At 35.1% G+C, this 22,030-nt stretch overlaps 1 protein-coding gene across 6 annotated transcripts in view; it reads right to left on the bottom strand.

Moving 5' to 3' along the window:
- The window catches only part of LOC120515066 (myelin transcription factor 1-like), a 60,997-nt gene that overhangs the window by 11,475 nt on the left and 27,492 nt on the right, over positions 1-22,030 (bottom strand). For 4 of the 6 annotated variants that reach the window (XM_039735785.1, XM_039735788.1, XM_039735786.1 and 1 more), the window contains exons 10-17: positions 19,441-19,560; positions 11,746-11,960; positions 10,155-10,363; positions 5,597-5,848; positions 3,399-3,553; positions 2,372-2,434; positions 1,318-1,386; positions 290-352 (exon numbers count right to left, since the gene is read on the bottom strand). In XM_039735785.1, coding sequence (XP_039591719.1) covers positions 290-352; positions 1,318-1,386; positions 2,372-2,434; positions 3,399-3,553; positions 5,597-5,848; positions 10,155-10,363; positions 11,746-11,960; positions 19,441-19,560 — 1,146 coding nt within the window. The remainder of the gene's footprint in view (positions 1-289; positions 353-1,317; positions 1,387-2,371; positions 2,435-3,398; positions 3,554-5,596; positions 5,849-10,154; positions 10,364-11,745; positions 11,961-19,440; positions 19,561-22,030) is intronic. The other 2 variants (XM_039735787.1, XM_039735790.1) reach the window with 1 other exon arrangement.

Raw genomic sequence — 22,030 nt, 5'->3', positions numbered from 1 at the left:
CTACTGTTTATTTTAATTTTGCAGGATTGCTTTGAGAAGTCACTCAAAATGCAAGTGACAAAGTAGTGATATATTCCATGCTAAATCCAATACAGGAAATGTAAATGAAATGTAATATTGCAGCCAATAATTCATGTGTACAGTAAAATGAAGTAATGAACATCAGTTTTGTAAGTTAAATTTTGTTGCCTCCATTTGAATGAGGTTTCTAACATCCATGAATACAGTAAATAATAAAATATACATTTGCAGGTAAAAGATAACAACTATTTTTATATGTAATATCCACCTTCTGTGTGATGCGTAATTTCCTGTGATATGACCAGACCCATCACAACCAGGGGTTGGGCACCTGTAGAAAAATATGCAAAAACTAAGCAACTGATAAAGCATTCCATTATTGTGCTTGGTATTGCTTTACTGACATTTTTATGTCTGATAAAGTACGTTTAAAAAGGTCATGCTAATCACGTTTCATCTTACACATGTACTAAAAGGAAATTAAATTCCTGAATAACCATTAGAATTATATATTGCATATACAATTTACATGTTATTTATTTTGCATGTACTCATTTAACCTTCACTTAGTAAAACCCTTTAAAAGAGAAATGAGCAGACATGATACTACTAATATCTTAATAATTACATTAAATTATGATGCAGTATTTCAGGCAAAAAAGATTGAGAAATTTGAAAATGATTAAAACACTGGCTATTTCAACAACAAATATAATATAAAAGAGGATTACTAATAAGCATTTTTTACATGTGCCACTGAGAAAGATGCCTAATATATTTAGAAACTGTACCAGTCATGGATGCCATTGCATGTATTATTTGTTTAATGACTGCTTTGGTCTCAATCTTTTCTATGGGAGTTATGTAATAATATTACAGATATTAAAAAATAAATACATATTGCATGTTTTCTGACATGTATTTTAAATTTTTAAGGAGTGACTTGAGGATGATCAACTTATTTATGACCATATTTAAAAGTCTTTTTTTTTTTCCTTGCATAACTTCTCACACCAACTTGCAGGCACCTTCCTTCCAAGAAGCTACTATTGATAATTTAACTGCAATTGGATTGAGTTTTTCCTTTACTTTCAGTGTCATTTTTAATAAGACGATTTTCTGCCTTTCAAATTAAATCTTTAAAAAAAATGTGTTCATTGTCATAGCTGTGTGCCATTCATACCCTTTCCATTCAGTGCTTGAAGAACATTACTTTATGCATGATTTCGGGAGCAAAAAGGGGGTTAACATTCCAAAGGCTGAAGTAAAGTATAGAACAGTTCAGCACACACATACTTGAGCTCGGCAGAATGGGCAGCCATGAGGGATCTGAGACTCTTGTCAGCAAGAGGACAACCAGACAAGCTGGAAGAGAAAGAGAAAGGACTTCAGTAAGAGACAAGGAAGGCAGCAAGTAAGCAGAGTCTCTGGTGGTTTTCTAGCAAGCAGTTTGGGAGGGGAGAAGGTCATAGAAAAGCAAGAGAGAAGGAGAGAATGGGCAACAGAAAGCAGGATAGCATGCTAATACTGGTTTTGTGAATTTGCTGTTTGATGCTGCACTAAGGAAACCCGTGTTGCTGTTGCAGCAGGAAACTACAGAAACATATACTTTTCAGGTTTATACTCATTATTTATTAAGGCGTTTATTTTGTTGAACATTTTGGATACTTCCATCACAAAATGACTAAGGCAACAAGTTGTAAGAAATGTGCAAGAAAACACACCTGCTCTAATGCAGATTACTTCTTGCTTTCAACTCCACTATAAACCTGAAAAGTTCATAAATATGTGTACATTAGTGTGTATTTACATGGTATATATAGGTCTGTGCCCATCCCTCCATTCATCTTTAATACCTGCTTATTCCATTAAAGATTAGCAGGAGGCTGTGGTCCTTCCCAGCATTAATGGGTGCAAAGCAAGAGCCAGCCCTGGATGGCATCCCAGTCCATCACAGGACACACTCACACATGAAACCACACTCACTTATTTTGGAACAAATGAAAGTAACTTTGAGGCCCATATTTTTGGGTGAAAACTAATATGAAAATATACGGAGAATGTGCTGGGATTCTAAATCAAGTCCCTATATCTATTAGTAAGTGGTGCAGACCTTTAGGCTCCCATCTCCCAATTATGACTTTTTGTTCCTATGTGGCAGGTACAGTCAGTCTGCTCATATTTTACTGTTTTTTCACCTGTTTGTACTTTATTTTTGCAACAACCTGTAAATATAAAATTCCTTTTTCCTTTAATGCTGTACAGTACAGCAAAACAACAAAAGAGTGGAAGTGAAAATATTCTTAATTTATGATTTCACTTATCAGATTAAAAAAATAAATAAAAATACCTGCGATGTGATGCATAATTTCCTGTGATATGTCCACTGCCATCACAGCCAGGGGTTGGGCATCTGTTTAAAAGGCATAATATTTTCAAAATATTTGTCTATGTACATCTTTTGCATTTTTCAAACATGAATAGTTTAAAAATTGAAATGAAATTAAATCTAATGATTCAGGTTTTAATGGTAATTTTCTTGGAAAAAAACATTCGTTTTTAAGTTTGGCTTTCCAAACTTTATTATTGCAACTGTTCTGATAGTCATTAATTTACATTTGGTGAAGGCATATCCCAAAACTTATTTTTTTGCAAGAAGTCTCTGAAGTCGACTTGGCATCAAGTAAAACAGATCCTTGATATGTGAACTACTTAAATCAACAAATGCAGCATTTCCACATTTACTTGGGTAGCAGTTTTGGGACATTTGGCTGGGGTAAAGTAGGATTTTTAATCTAGTGATCATCTTACAAGTTAGATATTTACTACTCTTGGTAAAACATATACTTTTCTAGTTGTGGTAAAGATTTAGCATAAATATAGCAATTAGATAGATAGATAGATAGATAGATAGATAGATAGATAGATAGATAGATAGATAGATAGATAGATAGATAGATAGATAGATACTTTATTAATCCCAAGGGGAAATTCACATTTTTCACAATTTATGAATCAATATATTAAAATTCTAAAGAATTTCTGTTGTGGCTGTTTGAACACTAATGATTTAGCAGATACCAGAATGTGTTTCCAAAGCATAACCCAAAATTTCCACTAAGAAGCAACATGTTAACTCTTTTTTATATAAGATTAGCTAACATTGGAAGTATTCAAGGAAAACATCTAGAAATTACTTCTGTCACATTTAGCATTATAAGATGTGACAAAGAAGTGATTACGCAGGTCGCTAGTGTAGCAAAGCCAGTTTGCAAATGACACAGTAAGATTTCACTTATTTTTTTGCATATAACAGACTCTTTGTTAATTTATGCATTTTACTCTCATAGCATGGAAAAGTTATTTTGAATGCTTACAACAGAAGCTCCTTTTTGCTGTCCTTTGCCTGGAATTTAATTTTAAAGCTGGAGGTTGTAACTTCTCCTGGATACTTTCTGTCTTCCAGATTCTCCTGAAGCGTGTCACAATCTTCAGGCTCAGAAGAGACAAATGAATGGGCAGCAGGTTCTACCTGAAAGAAGAAACATTCCAGACTATTTGAAAACTTCATTCATTCATTCGGTAACTCATTTTTGTGTGTATTCCAACACTGGGGTGCAGCATGTCAGGGCTTATGTCAGCAGTAACAAAGCAGAAACCAAACTTGCACAGGGTACTAGTCTGTCACTAGGCATGCATTTTCACAGACTGTGCTAACATTGAGTCACCAGTTAACTTAACATTAATGTTTTTGGTATGTGGTTGGAAAGCCATGTGGATACAAGAGCCTGCAAACTCTGCAGTGATAGCCCAACAGTTACTTGACATATTAGCAATAGAATATAATGCATTTCTTTCTTTAGAAATGTTTAGTTTTATTCATAAGTGTAGCCTATAAACAAAGACAAAACATTTAATTATTCTTAAAAGTTGATCATGGATTTAACAAATGAAAGCAGTGCAGAAAATATACAAATTAATACCAGTAGAGCCAATGACAGTGCATGTAGACACCGATTAAGCTACATGTGTTTACATAGCTATGTAATATCATAATCATCTTTTGAAGACATTCTTTAGTAACAAGTATTCTAATGATACTTTCATCTCTGACACAAAACTATGGATGTGGAATGCTATTTGTCCACTCTAGACTATTACTTTTTGTAATAGTCTGGAATGCTCATATCCATAATGGCATCCCAGAAATATATTACGGAAGAATAAAGACATTTTTTTCTTTTCATTTTAAACTAAAATTCTAAGTATCATTTTCAATCCAGTGAAACTTCTTACTGCTGGTCTTTGCAAACACTTTTCTTTAAAGGCACAAAGTGTTTTGTGCAGGAACCATAAAGGACCATACCACCACAGATATAACTAAAGGTTATATTATTATGCAGTGTTACAAGGCTATCTCAGGAAATTTCCATCTGCATGAACTGCAGTTCACTTGTGAATTCATCTGTCCAAATTTATAGACTCAACTAATCAGTCACAGTTTCTTCTTTCTATTAGTCCTCCTCCAACTTGAGTTTTCAGAGCAATGCAATTTAATCATGGAGGCCACACACTAAAGGTAGCTAAACCATATGGTCGCTTTGCTGTTATTACCTGAAGTGGACGCGAGGAGGACTGAGAGGAAGCATGCAATTTTCATGGATATTTTAAAGATTTTTAAATAATAACATTTACAGTTTGGTCCATAAGTGTTCGGACATTGATGCAGTTTTTGTAATTTTCTCTCTGTTTACCACCACAATGGATTTGAAATTAAGCAATCAAGATGTGATGGTAGTGTCATAGATTCCCAGCGATATGTCCCCGCCGGGATGGCGGAAGAATTGTCCCTGGAGACCGCCAGGGGGCACCCAGACATGGTTGGAACCTTGGATGACAGCACTTCTGCCACACCAGGAAGTGCTGCCGGAAGAAATTCCAAGGTCGCCTGGAGTGCTTCCGCCACACCAGGAAGTGACGTTAGGCGGAACACCTGGAGCCTTTCCGGGTCATTATAAAAGGGTCTGCCTCCCTCAAGAAGCTGAGCCAGAGTTGGGAGGAAGGAGACGAAGCTTGTGAGGAGGGGAGTGGAGGTCATTGAGAGAAGAAGAAAGAAAAGAGACTGAGAATGTTGGAGAATAAGGCATTGTGGTGTTGTGTTTAATAAACGTGTGTATTTTGGACATTCTGGTGTCTGTCTGTCTGTGTCTGGGGGCATGCTTTTCACAATAGACTTTCAGATTTAATTTATGGGGTTTAAAAAAGGTATTGCATTAGGCTTTCAGAAATTAAAACCACTTCCACAATATTTGCTTTTAAATAAATAACAAACATTATTTTTATTAACAGCCATTAATGTATTATGTGAAGTTAAACTGCATGTACCCTAGTTTTAATCCTCCGAGAATGTAATGAAACTGCTCACTTTCTAAGCAGTCTATGGTTAAACAATGTCCAATATTTAAATAAGTTAAGTAGCATACATTTATCTGTAAATAAGGAATTCATATTTCAGTTATTTACATTAAGTGCAACCAAGAATTGCCAAAACAAAGAACTGATAGAGCTGACTGACCTCTTCCATTTCCTCCTCCCTTTGCCTGTTAGGCTTGGTGTAGTCGATTGGACCCTCCCAGTCCTCCTGTTTGGATGTCTGGCTAGATTGTGGAGATGTCATTGCACTGCTGCTTGTACTGCTACTCTGGTTCTGTGACTGGTCGGGTGATCTAACACTCGGGCTTAGGCATGATATGCTGCTCTCTCGCTTGCTGTGTTTCTTCATACTGAGGTCAAGGGTACCATTCTCATCAACTTCAATTTCCATGCTCTGAAAGAAAGAAAAAGTTAAGGAGCTTTGGTGGACTTTTGCATCATTAGTTTGGTGGTATTTAAACATTTATCTTACAGCATGATGATTTTTTAGTACCCTTTCCAAAAATTTGTAAAATATGTACAAGTATAGAGAAAAGATTCTATTTACACAGAAATATATGCTTTAATAAATAAAAAAGTCAGTTTGTTGGATGTACATCAACAAGCAGCTGCAAAAAAGTTATTTCCTTCTGTGGAAAATACAAGGAAGGGTGCATTAGATATGGTTTGGCACTGGAGGCTTCTTCACTTTGTGTAAGAAAATTATTGAAGAATTTATAGTGTTCTTGAGAGATTAATGACACTATCAAATATGCTACTAATTATGCATTAAAAACACTGCCTGTCTTAGTCTTTATTTCTTATTAATTTAATTTCTCCATCTGAAGAATTCTCCTTATGCAATATTGATGTAAAAAGAGGAATGAAATCTAAGAAGAAAGCAAATCAAAACATGTTGTAAGGACTTCAGTGATCTTGCATTTCAGCAGATATCACAATATAAGACAAGTCACTTGAAGTGCACTTCATTTATGTTACTCAGAATATGGTATGTTAAATTTTGACATTTTACCTTAATTAAAGTGCTCAAGTTTGACTTTGCCATCCAAAAAAAACAAAAAAAAAACCATTATAATCAAGTCAAAATATTTAACTAAATGCAGAATATGAAATATGGATCCCTTTGAAATATATATTACATGTGAAATGCTAATATTTACATTGCAAAGCCTGCGCATATATTTAACCTTATCACATGAAATGCCCAGTGATTATTAATTCACCAGCACAGTAGGTGCTGCTACACAAATGCAAAATGATCTGGTCATCTGAGGCAATCTTTGTTAGCTTTTTATTTATCATTCATACGGAATCCACAGAGAGGCTTGTCAACTATATAATACTTTTAGGTTTATCGGCTAAACTTTAAATTCTGAAATTTGTAGCTCTGTCTTTTTTTTATTTAAGCAGAAATACTTTTTTAATGTTGTCCTCCTTCCGTGTAGGTTGCAAGTAGGGGAGTATATTCTGTGAAACAGACATTTGGTCACAGTATGTGATATGCTACATCATTTAATGGAATAAGAACTGAACAGAGAATGTTTAATTAAAACTTCAGTGGTTTAAAATGGCAAAACTGATGTGTATTTTGTAAGGGTTGAGATGTTATCATAAACAGTTTGTATTATGATTAATTATTATTTAATTCCACTCCATCTGAACTAGTGTGGTGCTGAGGTATCACCCGTTGCATGGCTGCACTCAGGTCCTAATCTGGATCCTGAGTTGGTTTGTCGTGTGGTGGGTGCGGCAATGCACTGTATCAGTGCGTGCTCCTAACTTCCTCCTCCTCACTATTATTACTTATTATTTATTATGACCATCACCAGTATTCAAACATATAATGTTTATATGCATAAATATTTATATACACTCTACTTAGATGCACCTTATATGTTCCCTGGTAGATTTTAAACTTGTATTATAGTATATTTAAAAGTATACATTAAGGGAACTTTGATTGATTTGATAAAATATATTTTGTCCCAGAATATCAAATTCTCAACACACTACAAGTGAATGATACTCAAGATTCCAAATGAGAGTTAAAATCAATATTTTTCATCTATTAAAATAGTTTTAAATTTCGTGTAGTAGCTTGAGATCTTCCATAAATTAAAACCACTCAATTCCTTTTTATATACATGTTTAATCCATGCTTAGGGCTGCCAATTAACCTACAGGATTAAAAGTATGGGAAGAATGTGCAAAATCCACAAAGCAGGCACAAGAATTAGGTCCAGCAATCAGGTAGCAATGATGACCATTATGCAATTGTTCTGCAATAAGAATTAAAATCATATCAGAATTAAATCCATGACTATCACATTGAACAAGGATGGTCATGTTGATAGTGAATTTTATATAAAATTAAGTGAAAACAAAATGATCCACAATTTAAAATATTAAGCCTTCAGATTAGGGTTAGGGTTATCATCACTGATGATTATAACTGCATTCTGCATTTTTGGAAAAAATGAACTGCATTACCCAAGATTTAAACAAACCTATACATTCCGTATATATCAGATACAAAACAGAACAGAGGTATCATCAATGATATTAGACACAGAAGGAAAATCAATTATTCTAGCCATTCATATCATGTTTAAATATACAGCGTATGCTTTTAGAGTCAGCAGAAAAATGGATAAAGGTAAGGATCAGGTAAGCTTTTTATGAATCTGTTAAAAGGCAATGTCCAGTTTTAACAAAAAGATGGATCAATATGATACTACAAGAGGATGAAGTCGATGTAATTCAAGGAGCATTGCTGATATATAAAAGGGGAGATGATTATCATCATATTACATATTGCAAATGAAGAAACTAGACACTAACCGGATGGACACTTAAAAATCAGGAAAATGCATTCATCTCTGAATGAACTGTACACATCTCAGTAAGACACAGAGACAAAAATATTTGGAACATTCACATTGGTTTGGTCGACTTAAAAATGCATTAAAATTTCAGGGGAGTGGGGGGCAGAGTTGTCTTCTTGGCCAAAAACCAATATAATTAGAAATTCTGTGAGGTAGGAGGCGCCAGCATAGTGACACAAAGAGTAAGGCTATGAACTTCTACTTTACGAGATGGAGGAAAAAAACTGATAACAAAAGGTGATCGATATTCTAAGTAATTTAGTATGTGTAGGAGAGACAGCAAAAGATAGTGTTACAGTAAATAAAATATTATTATGAAACTCCAGAATATGTTTGAATACATTCTGTTTAAACTGTATGACCAATGTTTGGTTTTCCAATATCCCTTTTGGGGACCGATGAGAGTGAATCTTAACCAGATTTATAACATCATTTAGCTCATCGAATCCATGCTCAGCCATGAAGCAGAGTAAAAAGAACAAAGACATTTTTGGAACAGATGCCATCAATGGACTGGTGAAACATGAACCAGATTCTGGTTAAATGGAGCATACTAAGTTAAGGCTGGCAAACACCACATACAGTATCTGTATGCTCATTATCCATCAACTAACTGCAGAGGACATGAATGGAAATCTTTCCATTTCTAATCAATTCTAAACTGATAGATTGCCTAATACTTCCTTTAAAGCTATGTCTGCAGAGCTATGTTTTCATCTTCATTTGTAAGATAAAAATCTACCCTTCTGTCCTTCCATCCAGCAAATTCTAAAGTGCTTAACCAGTTCATTGGCACAGGGAGTCAATCCATCACAGGGTAGACTAAGGCACACACCCATACTGACTCTGTGTCAATTTAAAAAAAAAAACATAATGGATGTTGTTTTATATGTGGAAGGAATACAAGATTATCTAGAGAAAAGTTCTTAAAGACGGCATGCAGCATGCAGACTCCACTCAGGTCATACTCTGGTAAGGATTTAAATAAATACATATGATGAATAAATATGCAGCATTTTATTATTTTAATATAATTGTGATTTTAAATGATCTAATTTACCTAGTAAACAATAGATAAACAGAGAAATGACGGCAAGAGAAGTTTGACATGGGGTGAAGTATAAGGTGCAAGTAAAAGGGATTTTATACTGAGTCCATAAAATATTTAGTTTTTGTGCAAATACCTCAAATACCATTACTATATGGAATCAATGATTGATATATATGTTAAATTAATGCCCTTCCAATATTGTATAAATACTACAAGATAAAAATAATTTAAAAACACACATTGCAGAACAAACTTGAATAATTACCAACAGCACTAGATGAACTGGAAAAAAAACTATGTACAGGGAAATTTAATGGAACAGTACATCCATTATAAAGCTGTAGGGTTAGATTTATGTATTTATTAAAGTTAATCAACTTATGTTTTCAAAGAAAAAAAGAAGCGCAGGCCTTGTTTATATAACTGAAATCTGGAACAATAAAGTCAATAGAATCTTGTGTCATTTACCACAGCTAGATGGAAATACAGCAGAGGTTTCTGCAAAATTGTGGTAAATAGAATTTGGTCACATTTTTAAAATGTGTGATCTTAAGGTAAGATCAGCGTACATAGGGTCCTATTCAAAGATAATCAATCAAGGACAAATAAATCATTTACTTGTTTTAGAACATATGATATTCTGATTTTTTCATAATTTAAGTAAAATCAAGTGGAGGCATAAGTTAGACATAGAGAATGAAATAAAATGTAGAAACAATGCTAAAAGGAGACAAACAGCCATTAATTATTAGCTTAGTTCTCACCTTGTTGCTGAGATCTTGTTGTTTTGTACATAGATTCTCTGGCATTTCCCAGCAGCGTGTAGAGAGATTTAAGATAGCAGTGGCTGCCATGTGAGCAGCCTCAGCATCATGCGAGTAGTCGTAGCCGCTGGAGGAAGAAGAGGAAGTACTCTTGATGAAGCTGCTAGGTAGGCTGTGGCTTGGAGATGAGGCCTTTGGGAATGGTTTTGCTACAGCAAGGAAGAAGATAAGAATTAAGTACCTATAATACCATAAATTGAAAATAATATCTTGTTTTCAGTATTAGTGCTGACACAAAGCATCCCAAGGCAAGGATAGCGAAGTCAGACTTTGTTAAACCATTTATCATTGTTGATATAGGCACCGATTAAAAAAAGAAGCAAAGTTGTTTTTTGCACAGTAGCTTCTCAGTAATGTGAGCTATTTCAGAGTGACCACTTTAAAGATTCCTAGCTGTTCTTCATTATCCATGCTTTCTTGCTAATAACCTTTACACAGCATCTACCATAATGACCTACTCAGACTGGATGACACTGTTCAGATGTAAGATTTACTAAACATCAGCAAACAAGTAGTTTTACAGTAATTACATGTTTAATGATTATGCATGGAAATACCATTTGTTAATAAAGAAGAGGATTATTGACATTACAGTACTATATAAATGTAGTTCAAAGACTAAGATACTATACCACTGCTTCACTAAATCTAGGATTTTATTAACTTATTCTATTAACTTTACATACACACAATGTTTTTGTAGGCTGGTCATGTAAAATTGAAGAATAACAGCAGAAATGTCAAAAAATATATTCTTCTATTCCTCCATCTATTTTGTAAAAAAAAAACCATTTATTTCAAGGACAGAATCATGGAGAGAAAAAAACAAGAGAGCCCTCATTACTAGCCTGGGTGCTAGTCCATTGCAGGGCACAATTAAGCACACATATGCATTCACTTACAAAGAGACAGTTTAGAATTATCATTCAATATAAAATAGCCACCTATGGTATGTACTTGTACTTGGAATAAACTTTCAGAAAAACATGAAACAGTGACTGGGCCAAGATCTGTCCTTACTCCTAGAGCTGCAAGGCAACAACTATGTCATTGTGCCACCTACTTCAACTGAATCGGTATACATTTTGTCTACCTGATAGGCAAGGTAAGATTCACTTTTCATAATGTCTACCATTCTGCATTCCGATTATGTTGTGACACACTATCATTAATTCTAAGACATATTCACGTCAAAGGTTTCTCTTTGACTTCATTTTCTGTTGGATGAGTAGTATCTGGCCTCAAATGGTATTTGTAAATACGTCCGGTCCTGGGGGTCTGTGAGTCTCCTGTGAATTGTATGAAATAAATGAGTGATCCCAGATTATTTGACCTTAAGCATATTGTCCTCAGCACTAATGGGTGGTTCATAATTTGAAATCTAATTGTATGCATCTATATGCCACACTACTTAGCATTTTCTTCTTTATTCCATGGTGTTTCATACTGCAGGGGGGGTAAAGGAACTCCAGCAAAGAAAATGTCTGCTGCATAAACAACAACTGATTAAAAACAAAATAGATGTTCTTACTTTTAAAGGCTTTTGGTGAGGTTTCACTGGTCTGAATCTTTGGGGCAATTACACGTTTGCCAAAGACCTGAACATCAAAACTTGCATAATCGAAAGAGACCTTTGAATACTTTTCAAGTTCCTTAGCCAGATTGGCACGTGGGGTGGTAGGCAGTACATTGGGTCTGTAGCTTCCAAACTGAGGAATCTCTAATTGCTTAACAAAGCACATCGGCCTAATAGGAAAATAAGAGAAAAAGACAGGAATATTCATTTATAAATATTGTTACCTTTATTACTAAGGTTTAATATAATTTGAAGTTACCCTAAACTTGTACTTGAGCAATTTTTAGTTCTCTCATCATAATCTATATCTCGTTACATATTTTGAAATTAAAATGCATAAAAAGAGTAAATTTCTTGTTTCTTGTCATCAGACTTTCCCTGCTTTATGAAGTTAGTAAGGTTAACTTTCGTAATGTGAACACCTAATTACCATTAATTTAAGTGAACAACATTTTTAAGCATTTCCTGCCCCAAATGACATTGAAATACATGTAAATTGAGATGAATAGTTTAATAAAAACATTAGTCATCAGGGCAAACCCTAAGAAGACATTGTCCTTCATTAAATTCTGTTTAATGAAGCTTTTAACCCACACTTTAGCACTGTAATTATTTCCTTATCGTTTTTAGAATCCATAATGCTAAGGATAATACAAGAAGACATGTCAGCAACACACTTGACAAGCTGAGTGAACCACAGCATTTAAACACACAGGAACACTTTGTGACTCCAGCTCTGCCCCATTTGGTAGGCTGCTGCAAAGACGGTCTCTGAATGCAACATCAGCTAGCTGGAAGAATAGCTGACACTCAACATGTAGCCCCACATCAGACATCCAGCTCAACTCCATTATAAAGGCATATTTACAGTGTCTATGAAGGTGATTGGATGTTAGCACATTCTTGTAAATGTTGGCTAATTCGTTTTATAGCAAAAACCTGACCAATGGCAGCATTACACGGAAGGCTTTCTATGGCAAAAACTGGCTAAAGTGTGTGAGAATCAAGAGAACAAAAATCACACCACACATCTGGCTTGTAGGGTAAGTTGTCAAGAAGTTTACCACTACTCAAAATAACACTTTGGATTTTTCTTAAACTTTGTTACGCAAAAGAAAATTCATGACATCCTAAAGCCAATATTTTTTTTGGACTGAAGACAAATAAACTACAGTAAATAATGTGGTATATCACCCAGAGATGACCATTTTTATTGTGAAATACTGTGGCGATTATCAAATTACAGTGTCAGGATATCATTCATTATAGGGAGGTTTTTAGGAAAAAAAAAGAAGAATATAAAATGTTTGACCAATGACTGCAGACCACTTGGTCCATCAAACTTGTTTAGATAGCGAAGTTCTAATATCTCAAGCACAATACAAATGGGGAAAAACTACACAAGATAACTTGAGGGGAAAAAACATGAAGCCATCCGCCAGAAAATCAAAAATGAGGTGTAAGTTTAATTCAGATTTATATTGAGGTAAAATAATGTGAAAGGCCTAGTTAGAGTGCCAGCCTAAAATCAACTGAGAAAATTTTCCCTGATTTTTAAATTGCTGTCCAAAAATACCTGTTAAAAGATAATAACAGATGATAAGAAATACAGATTTTGAATAGAAGTCTTTATTTTTAAGTTGTTGATTTTGTCTCACGCCTTGAATGAAATAATAAGCTTGACTGTAGAGAAAGGTTATGTATTCCCAAATCACTTTGTGCAAAGCTGACAGAGATCAGGTGCCATTTCCAAGCAACTCGAGGCATGAAAACTTGCTCAATCAGCATAAATATCTACTTTTTAATATAAAATGCTACACTATGGTTGTATGTGAATGTGTGTGTGCGTGTGTGTGTGTGTGTCTGTTTCCAGTCCCTCCGAGCAATCGGATTGGTTAGTTCAGCTTTGGTCTGAATGACCAGTTTGGCTTTGGTGACTTAATAGTAGGCTAAGTGGTAGCGATAAAGAGATGAGATTGCAAAGTTCAATTCCTGATTGTGACATTTTTTTTCCTTCAATTTTTCTAAAAAGAGTTAAAATAGAGTACTTTCATGACAACAAAATGAATAAATGACCAAGCAACTTTCAGTCGCTAAATACTAACAAGGCGCAACCTAAATCACCTTCAAAGATGGGAAGTATTTGCAAGAATATGAATTACCTTTTTTACAGCAGGAAATGGGGGCCTAACTACCACTGACAGTAGTCAAAAAGCAAACAGGAGGCAAGCAACATTCCTCAAATTGACAAGAATCTGAGAAGCAGGGTTTATAGAAACATAGACAAGAGACAAAGTGTCAGGCAAGAGAGGTTGAGACACGCAAGGCTACTGAGGAATGGTGTAGGATGAACGCTGAGGGATATGAGATATCAAATATTGTTAAATTTATTCTATTAACTGTCCTTGAGATATACTTATATATACTCACACACATACACATATATACTACATAATGGTGGAAACGGTGTGGATATGGATTTATGTTTATATGTAATTGTAGTACAGCAAAAGACAAGAAGAGCATCTCAGTTTTGCCAGTTCTACAGATTTGTTGTTGTATAGATTTTCTAAAACAGTTTTACATTTGAGGATGCTATTCCAATAGAGATGACAAAAGGTTTCTTTGCCTGACAAATGAATGCCTGATTCTTGAAATATAAAAGCAAAGCTCAAGTACTAGAAGTATTAGTAAATGAATCACAAGTATTTATGTGACAGTAAACCTTATAGAAACAGTAGTTTATGAATAAAGAGAAGCTTGGATAGTAGGTTACCATTTAATAAAAGTTAGTTTCTATTGTATACAAAGCTAGAATAGACACCAGATGTGAGGATTACAATGACTAATTAGTTTGGGTATTTTTGTTTTGTTGTATTTTAAAGCATTTCATTAAAAAATATCTGCTTATGTTGAGATAAAAAACAAGTCATCTGCATGATTTATAAAATATATTCATGTTTTTCATTTAAAACATATATCATATTAAATAAAATTATAGTCTTTAAAAAAAATTATATATATATATATATATATTATTTTCTTAAATCTTCAATGCCCTTTCATATTTTGTTCATTACTTTTAAGTAAGGCCAATGCTAGAAGTACCTTGAGCGTGGAAAAGGTGCTATATAAATAAAATGTATAATAATAATAAGAATAATAATAATAGACTGTTATTATGATTATTATTATTACTACTAAAGCAGTCCTGCCATTCATTCAATGATAAAATTAACCTAAAACATGATTATAAAGATCTAGCATCCAATGTGCTAAGTTAACATACAAAGTCATCCTTCATTCCTAGACTTAACGTATTATTTTAGTTGTACACTTGAGACTAATATATCTATCCAAGAAATCTGCCTTTACATTATCATTCATCCACATTCTTAAATTTACAATTACATTCAAATGTTTGTACTCCCCTAGTAAAAATTACTCAGTTATTACCCAAAGCAGGTGAACATTCAAAACAAATCCCCATAAACACCAAGAGGCTTAAAAATAACAAAAACCCAATCCTTCCTGCCATTCTATTCACCCTCTAGCCTGCTCTCCTTGCATGGCTATTTGGCAATGGTTTCCTCCCAACTCCAAAGCCCCCTGTTTCTGAACTGCAAGGGCCTTTTATGTCCTGGTAGGGAAATCAATCCTTGCAAGCCCTTCCTACTGTTTCCAGGCTATTCAGCCAGTGCTTGGAAGTATGCAATTACCCCTGAAGAGCTCCCTCTAGTTGTATTAGGTTTCCCCACAGACTTCTTCCACCACAAGAGTGTTAATTGAGGAGGGCCAGTCTGTCTGTCCTGCCCAATACTCCTGTGATTTTAAACCTCAGTGCATTCTAGTAGATTGGGGAACATTAACAAAGGTAACAAATTGGTTGTTCCTTGCCCGCCTTTCACAATATAAAACATTCCATGTGCAATAAATATTGTTCTTTAGTGAGTCTCAGAAAATGGTTGACTTCTTACACCTTAAGCCAAGTCAGATAAGGCAGATCTAGAGCATTATTAATTCTTTGAACTAATGAACCTGATTACACTTAATATTGTGCCATCCTTTAAGAAACTGAGTTGGGGATATGAAAATAAAGAAAACCAACTCTTACAAAGTTGGGAAATCCTAAGAAATATTTAAATACTTCCTGATTGCAATTCTCACAATCTAAAATGTCATTAGGGAAATGGAAGTTAGGCAAAATGTTAACACCAAGATGAGATCTGGAAGACCAACACAAATTCTCAAAACTGACTATAGACTTATCTGGTATACAATACAAATCATCTACATGATTGCAAAGAATATGCAGGGAGGGTTATCTAGCACAGGAATAATTGTGTACTGGTCTGCTGTGCTGCCATGCTTACACAAATATGATCAACATGAAAGAGACGTCAGGAGAAAACCTTACGTTCAGTCCCTTCACAAACGTTAACATCTGAAGTATGCAACACAACGCTTACATTCCATAACATCAGAAGCATTTTATATGAGTGCTATGGTCTGATGAAACAAAAACTGAACAGTTGGGCTACCATCATAAAACATATGTTTGTATAAAAAAAGGAAAAGCGTCTTAAGAAAAGAACATTAGCCAACTGTTAAGGATAGGGGTTGACATATTATGCTTTGGGGTATATGGCAGGCAGCAGCATAGGAGATATTGTGCGGGTAGAGGGAAGAATGGAATATACTATGTATCAAGAAAAAATGGATAATAATGCCTGACAGTGAAGATAATATGGTTGAAAAGATGCTGCATGTACAAAGCAATGATCCAAAACATATCTCAGAACAACTTTAAGAAACAAAAGATAATGACTTCAGAATGACCTTCAGAGTCCGCAGATTTGGACATTTTAATTGAACATCTGTGGCTAGGTATCAAACATTCACTGCATACCAAGACAACCTAAGAATATTTTTGATCAAGAAGCATTCTGCTTGGAAAAGTGGGAAAAAGTCCTAAAGTAAGAACAGAAAGACAGGTAGTTAACTGCAAGAAATGTCTTGAGGTTGTGTCATTTGTTGATGTTGTTGTCATCTTGGCATTATCTGACTATATACAGTAAAACAGTCTGCACCTGGGTATGACACAGGCAGAATGAAGATCAGCACATTAATTCTGAGATCATGATTCTTCTCAGAAATGAGCAGCTTGATCTTTATATGTAAATGGGGAAAAGCTGGTCCAAGCAGAGAAATTTAAGTGTCTCTAGTTCACAAATAAGGGTGAAAGCAATCATAAGAATGACCAACAAATCAGTGTGGCTGTGGAACCACTATAGCAGTTTTATTAGAGGCTAAAGCTGAAGTAGACCAAAATTCTCAACTTAATAGTCAATCAACTCCCTCATCTTCAACTATGGTTAAGGATTTTCAGCAGAAACTAGAAAAACTGGGAATAATAAATAGGCTATTCAAAATAAAGAGAAGCTAGTTGAGGTGTTTTGATCATCTAGTGAGGGTGTCCTTAGTGCTTTCCATGAAAGCTATACTAGTGAAATCCTTGAAGAGAGATGCTGGTTAAGACCCAGAGCTGACTGGAGGTATTAAATATCTCAACTGGCCCTGGAGTTCCTGGAAATTGCCTAGGAGAAACTTAAGGAAATTGCCACAGTTAGAAACATCTAGTGTATGGAGCCTATTGTGTTACGACTGCAATTTCTGACAAAGAAGGAGACAGAGGGTGAGTAAGTGATCATTAAACCTACTTGTGAAGTAATCCAATTTAGACATCTAAAGCTGGGTAATATTCGCAAGCCTTAAGGACCTCTGATCATTTTCTATAGTACAGCAAAATCATACAAAAAAAAACTTAATCGAAAAGCCACTTTCAAATGCTCACCTAACACTGTCAAAGCATTACAGATGTGGTGAATTAAGAATTGTTAGCCACTGTCATATAAATAATAAACCTTTTACAAAATATAAAAGAAAAATACAACTAAAACATGATCATGTCACAAAAATATTTGAAATGCAGAAATTCCTCAAAAATAATCTGCTAATTTTGCAATCTAGAGTCGTATCTACTTAATATGCCCTCTTTTGTTTTTTCCTATATCTCCATAGGTCATCTTTCAGAATGCCAGAATGTTCTACCATTGTACATTGAAAAGTTCTAACTGTGGCACGGGGCAAGTTGTTGCCGTTTTCCAGCTGCCAGTTTCTAATTCCCACAGATTTTAACACAAAGTTTGCCTCACCTAGAAATGCTATGGTTTACTAGTATTACTTGTGTTAATATTGTCACTGTTAATTTATAGTTTATTTTACCATTGTACATTATACTCAGAAGCTCATTTAAAATGGGGATAATTCGATTTAAAATACAAAATATTTTTATTGTAACTTTACCTTATAAACAATTATTTTCAAGGAAAGAATGGTGTTTGTTGAATGTTTAGAGCTCATTGTGTGCCCAGCAGAGTAAGCAGTTTAAAAAAAAACATATGGATGAATACATTAGAGATATTTTGACAATATTTTGTATTAATTGGAAACTCCTTTCAAGGTATGCTTTGGACTCTGTCAAGGGTGTTTCGTCTCCATGCACAGAATGCAGGGAATACTGAGTGTGGAGTGTATCTCTAGGAATACTGAGTGTGGAATGTATCTCTACTATTTGCAGATAATGTTGTCCTCTTAGTCTCATCAGAGTTTGGTTCATTTTGAAGCAATACAGAGCAGAATGTAATGCCATTGCATGAGAATTAGCACCTCCAAGTTTGAGATAATAATATTCTCACAAAAAAGTGGCAATACCCTGCACTTAAGATCTCAATAGCTACCCAAAGTGGAGGGGTTCAATACCTTGGAGATTTTGTTCAGTAGCGAGGGTAGAATGAGAACATGATCATGAGAACAAAGAACAAATCCAGCAGAGATCATTGAACAACCCAGTGATAGATTGTTATAGTAGAGTATGTACTAAAGCTGCAGATGAAGTTGTTGATTTACCAGTCAGTCTACACCCTCATCCACACCTATATCCATGTGCTCTATTATTGAATGCATGAGATAGAAAGTATAAGCAGACAAAATTATGTTCTTGTGCAGGGTTACTGAGCTTATTCTCCATGTCATGGTCAGATGCTAAGCAAAGGAATACTGCTGCTTCTTCAGATTGAAAAGAACTAGTTAAGTTAGTTTGTCATGCATTTAGGGTGCCCTCAGATGCCTCCACAGGAGGTGCACAAGGCATGACTCAATGGACAAAGAATAAAAGGCAGACCCTGGTCCTACTTGGGAGTATATTGCTTGATTGCCCTGGTAGTGCCTTGGTGTATTACTAGCATGACCCTAACCAGGAAGAATGGAAAGAAAATTATAATGATGTGATGATGACAGTAGATGACCAGTGCATTTCTTGCCAACAGTTCCACAAAAGAGCAATTTTGATCTTCCTATACAATATATTGAATTATATTTCCATTTAAAAAAAGGGAGCACTATCCTTTACATTAATTTTCCAAAATAGTTCATTCTAATGAAAAGTTACAAGTGAATCTATTCTATTTGCATCATAGGGAAGGTAGACACCAAGTAGAGATGGTCTACTGATCCAGCACATGGTACACTTACACATTCTTCAAATGCTTACGGAAGCTATACCTGAATTATGGCATAAAGAGCACTTACCTGAGGACTCTGTCAGAGTTGGGGCTACCTTTAGGCTGCTCACTGACTGGCTGAGAGATCTGCTGTTTCTCATGACTTTTGGCCAGTTTTTCAGCAGCAGCAATGGGACATCCAGACAAACTAGGAACCAGAAAAAGTGCAGGATTACTTTCTTTGTGAAGATCAACAGTAAAACAGTCAAAAGATGTGCAGGCATTTCTGAAATACATGAAATGCCATATACAGTACTATTCTACTTTATTTCTATTGTCATTCTCCATTCATTTAAAAAATATATTCTACATATCCTTTTTCTGTGATCAGAAAAGGTATTTTATTTTTATGTTGGCTATATTTATATATATACACTCACCTAAAGGATTATTAGGAACACCTGTTCAATTTCTCATTAATGCAATTATCTAATCAACCAATCACATGGCAGTTACTTCAATACATTTAGGGGTGTGGTCCTGGTCAAGACAATCTCCTGAACTCCAAACTGAATGTCAGAATGGGAAAGAAAGGTGATTTAAGCAATTTGAGCGTGGCATGGTTGTTGGTGCCAGACGGGCCGGTCTGAGTATTTCACAATCTGCTCAGTTACTGGGATTTTCACACACAACCATTTCTAGGGTTTACAAAGAATGGTGTGAAAAGGGAAAAACATCCAGTATGCGGCAGTCCTGTGGGCGAAAATGCCTTGTTGATGCTAGAGGTCAGAGGAGAATGGGCCGACTGATTCAAGCTGATAGAAGAGCAACTTTGACTGAAATAACCACTCGTTACAACCGAGGTATGCAGCAAAGCATTTGTGAAGCCACAACACGCACAACCTTGAGGCAGATGGGCTACAACAGCAGAAGACCCCACCGGGTACCACTCATCTCCACTACAAATAGGAAAAAGAGGCTACAATTTGCACGAGCTCACCAAAATTGGACAGTTGAAGACTGGAAAAATGTTGCCTGGTCTGATGAGTCTCGATTTCTGTTGAGACATTCAAATGGTAGAGTCAGAATTTGGCGTAAACAGAATGAGAACATGGATCCATCATGCCTTGTTACCACTTTGCAGGCTGGTGGTGGTGGTGTAATGGTGTGGGGGATGTTTTCTTGGCACACTTTAGGCCCCTTAATGCCAATTGGGCATCGTTTAAATGCCACGGGCTACCTGAGCATTGTTTCTGACCATGTCCATCCCTTCATGACCACCATGTACCCATCCTCAGATGGCTACTTCCAGCAGGATAATGCACCATGTCACAAAGCTCAAATCATTTCAAATTGGTTTCTTGAACATGACAATGAGTTCACTGTATTAAAATGGCCTCCACAGTCACCAGATCTCAACCCAATAGAGCATCTTTAGGATGTGGTGGAACGGGAGCTTCGTGCCCTGGATGTGCATCCCACAAATCTCCATCAACTGCAAGATGCTATCCTATCAATATGGGCCAACATTTCTAAAGAATGCTTTCAGCACCTTGTTGAATCAATGCCACATAGAATTAAGGCAGTTCTGAAGGCGAAAGGGGGTCAAACACCGTATTAGTATGGTGTTCCTAATAATCCTTTAGGTGAGTGTATATATAGCATATAACATATAACACATTTTTTATGTAGAATTCTTACTTTGTTTTTTTTAGTTTGTATATGACACTGATATAGTCTGAATAGTACTTACATGTTCATGCTTATTGTTTATTAATTTATCTGCAATATTTGAAAACAACAGTGGTATGTTCAATAAGAATTATTAATAAATTCCTGAAAATCAGTGATTGATGTTTTTGGTTTGGAATTTGAAACTAAAGCCCCCTAGGGATTGCTAATGTACTATTACAAATTGAAAAGGTAGAGTTTTAAATGAAGAATAGGAAGAAGAATAAAAATAGTCTGATTTTTGATTTTCTTTTTGTAGTTTTACTAAGCTTGCATTTAGTTAACTATATGGAGAATACCTTAAAGCTTAATCTGTTGTACTACTGTATATACCTGCTGTAACTTTACATATTAGTTACAGTTGTAACAGAAGGTGGAATTCTGATAACCATTGTACATAAAGATAAAGAGCCACTGCATTTGCTAAATAATAAGTATGTTTACGGGTGGTCTCTTAACAAAATATAACTTTGTAAAGCTTTTTACTTGCTTGATTGGAAAAATATAATTTCTAGCATCAGTTGTTCAGGATCAAGTATAGTTGAAAAATGCAGCAGAAATGATTTGTTGATATTCATAACTGAGACAATGGCACTAACAGTAAATGTATCTTCTTCTTCAAGTCTGGAGAAAATGCCTACTGCTTCTTTTGAAAAACCATGGGCTATACTGTATAATGTGTTAGAGGAACTGGAAGTCATGGTTATTTTAAATGTCATGCCTTGGGGGAATTAGTAATGCATCTCTTTGTGGTTGCATTCTTTTGTATTCTAGAAGTACACCAATGATCTGTAATAATAACTGAAAGATCTCAGCAGAGCTCACCACTTCTCAGCTTAAGCATAGGACATCCAACTATTTAAATAGTGCATAGTTAAAATTAAAGAAAGTTTTAAAATGTATGGAGGTAAATTTTTCATAGCAGAAATCTCAAGTTTTACGCTATT

The sequence above is a fragment of the Polypterus senegalus genome, chromosome 14 (assembly GCF_016835505.1).
Source record: "Polypterus senegalus isolate Bchr_013 chromosome 14, ASM1683550v1, whole genome shotgun sequence".
Classification (NCBI taxonomy): Eukaryota; Metazoa; Chordata; class Cladistia; order Polypteriformes; family Polypteridae; genus Polypterus; species Polypterus senegalus.
This window is presented reverse-complemented; position numbering and strand designations above follow the sequence as displayed.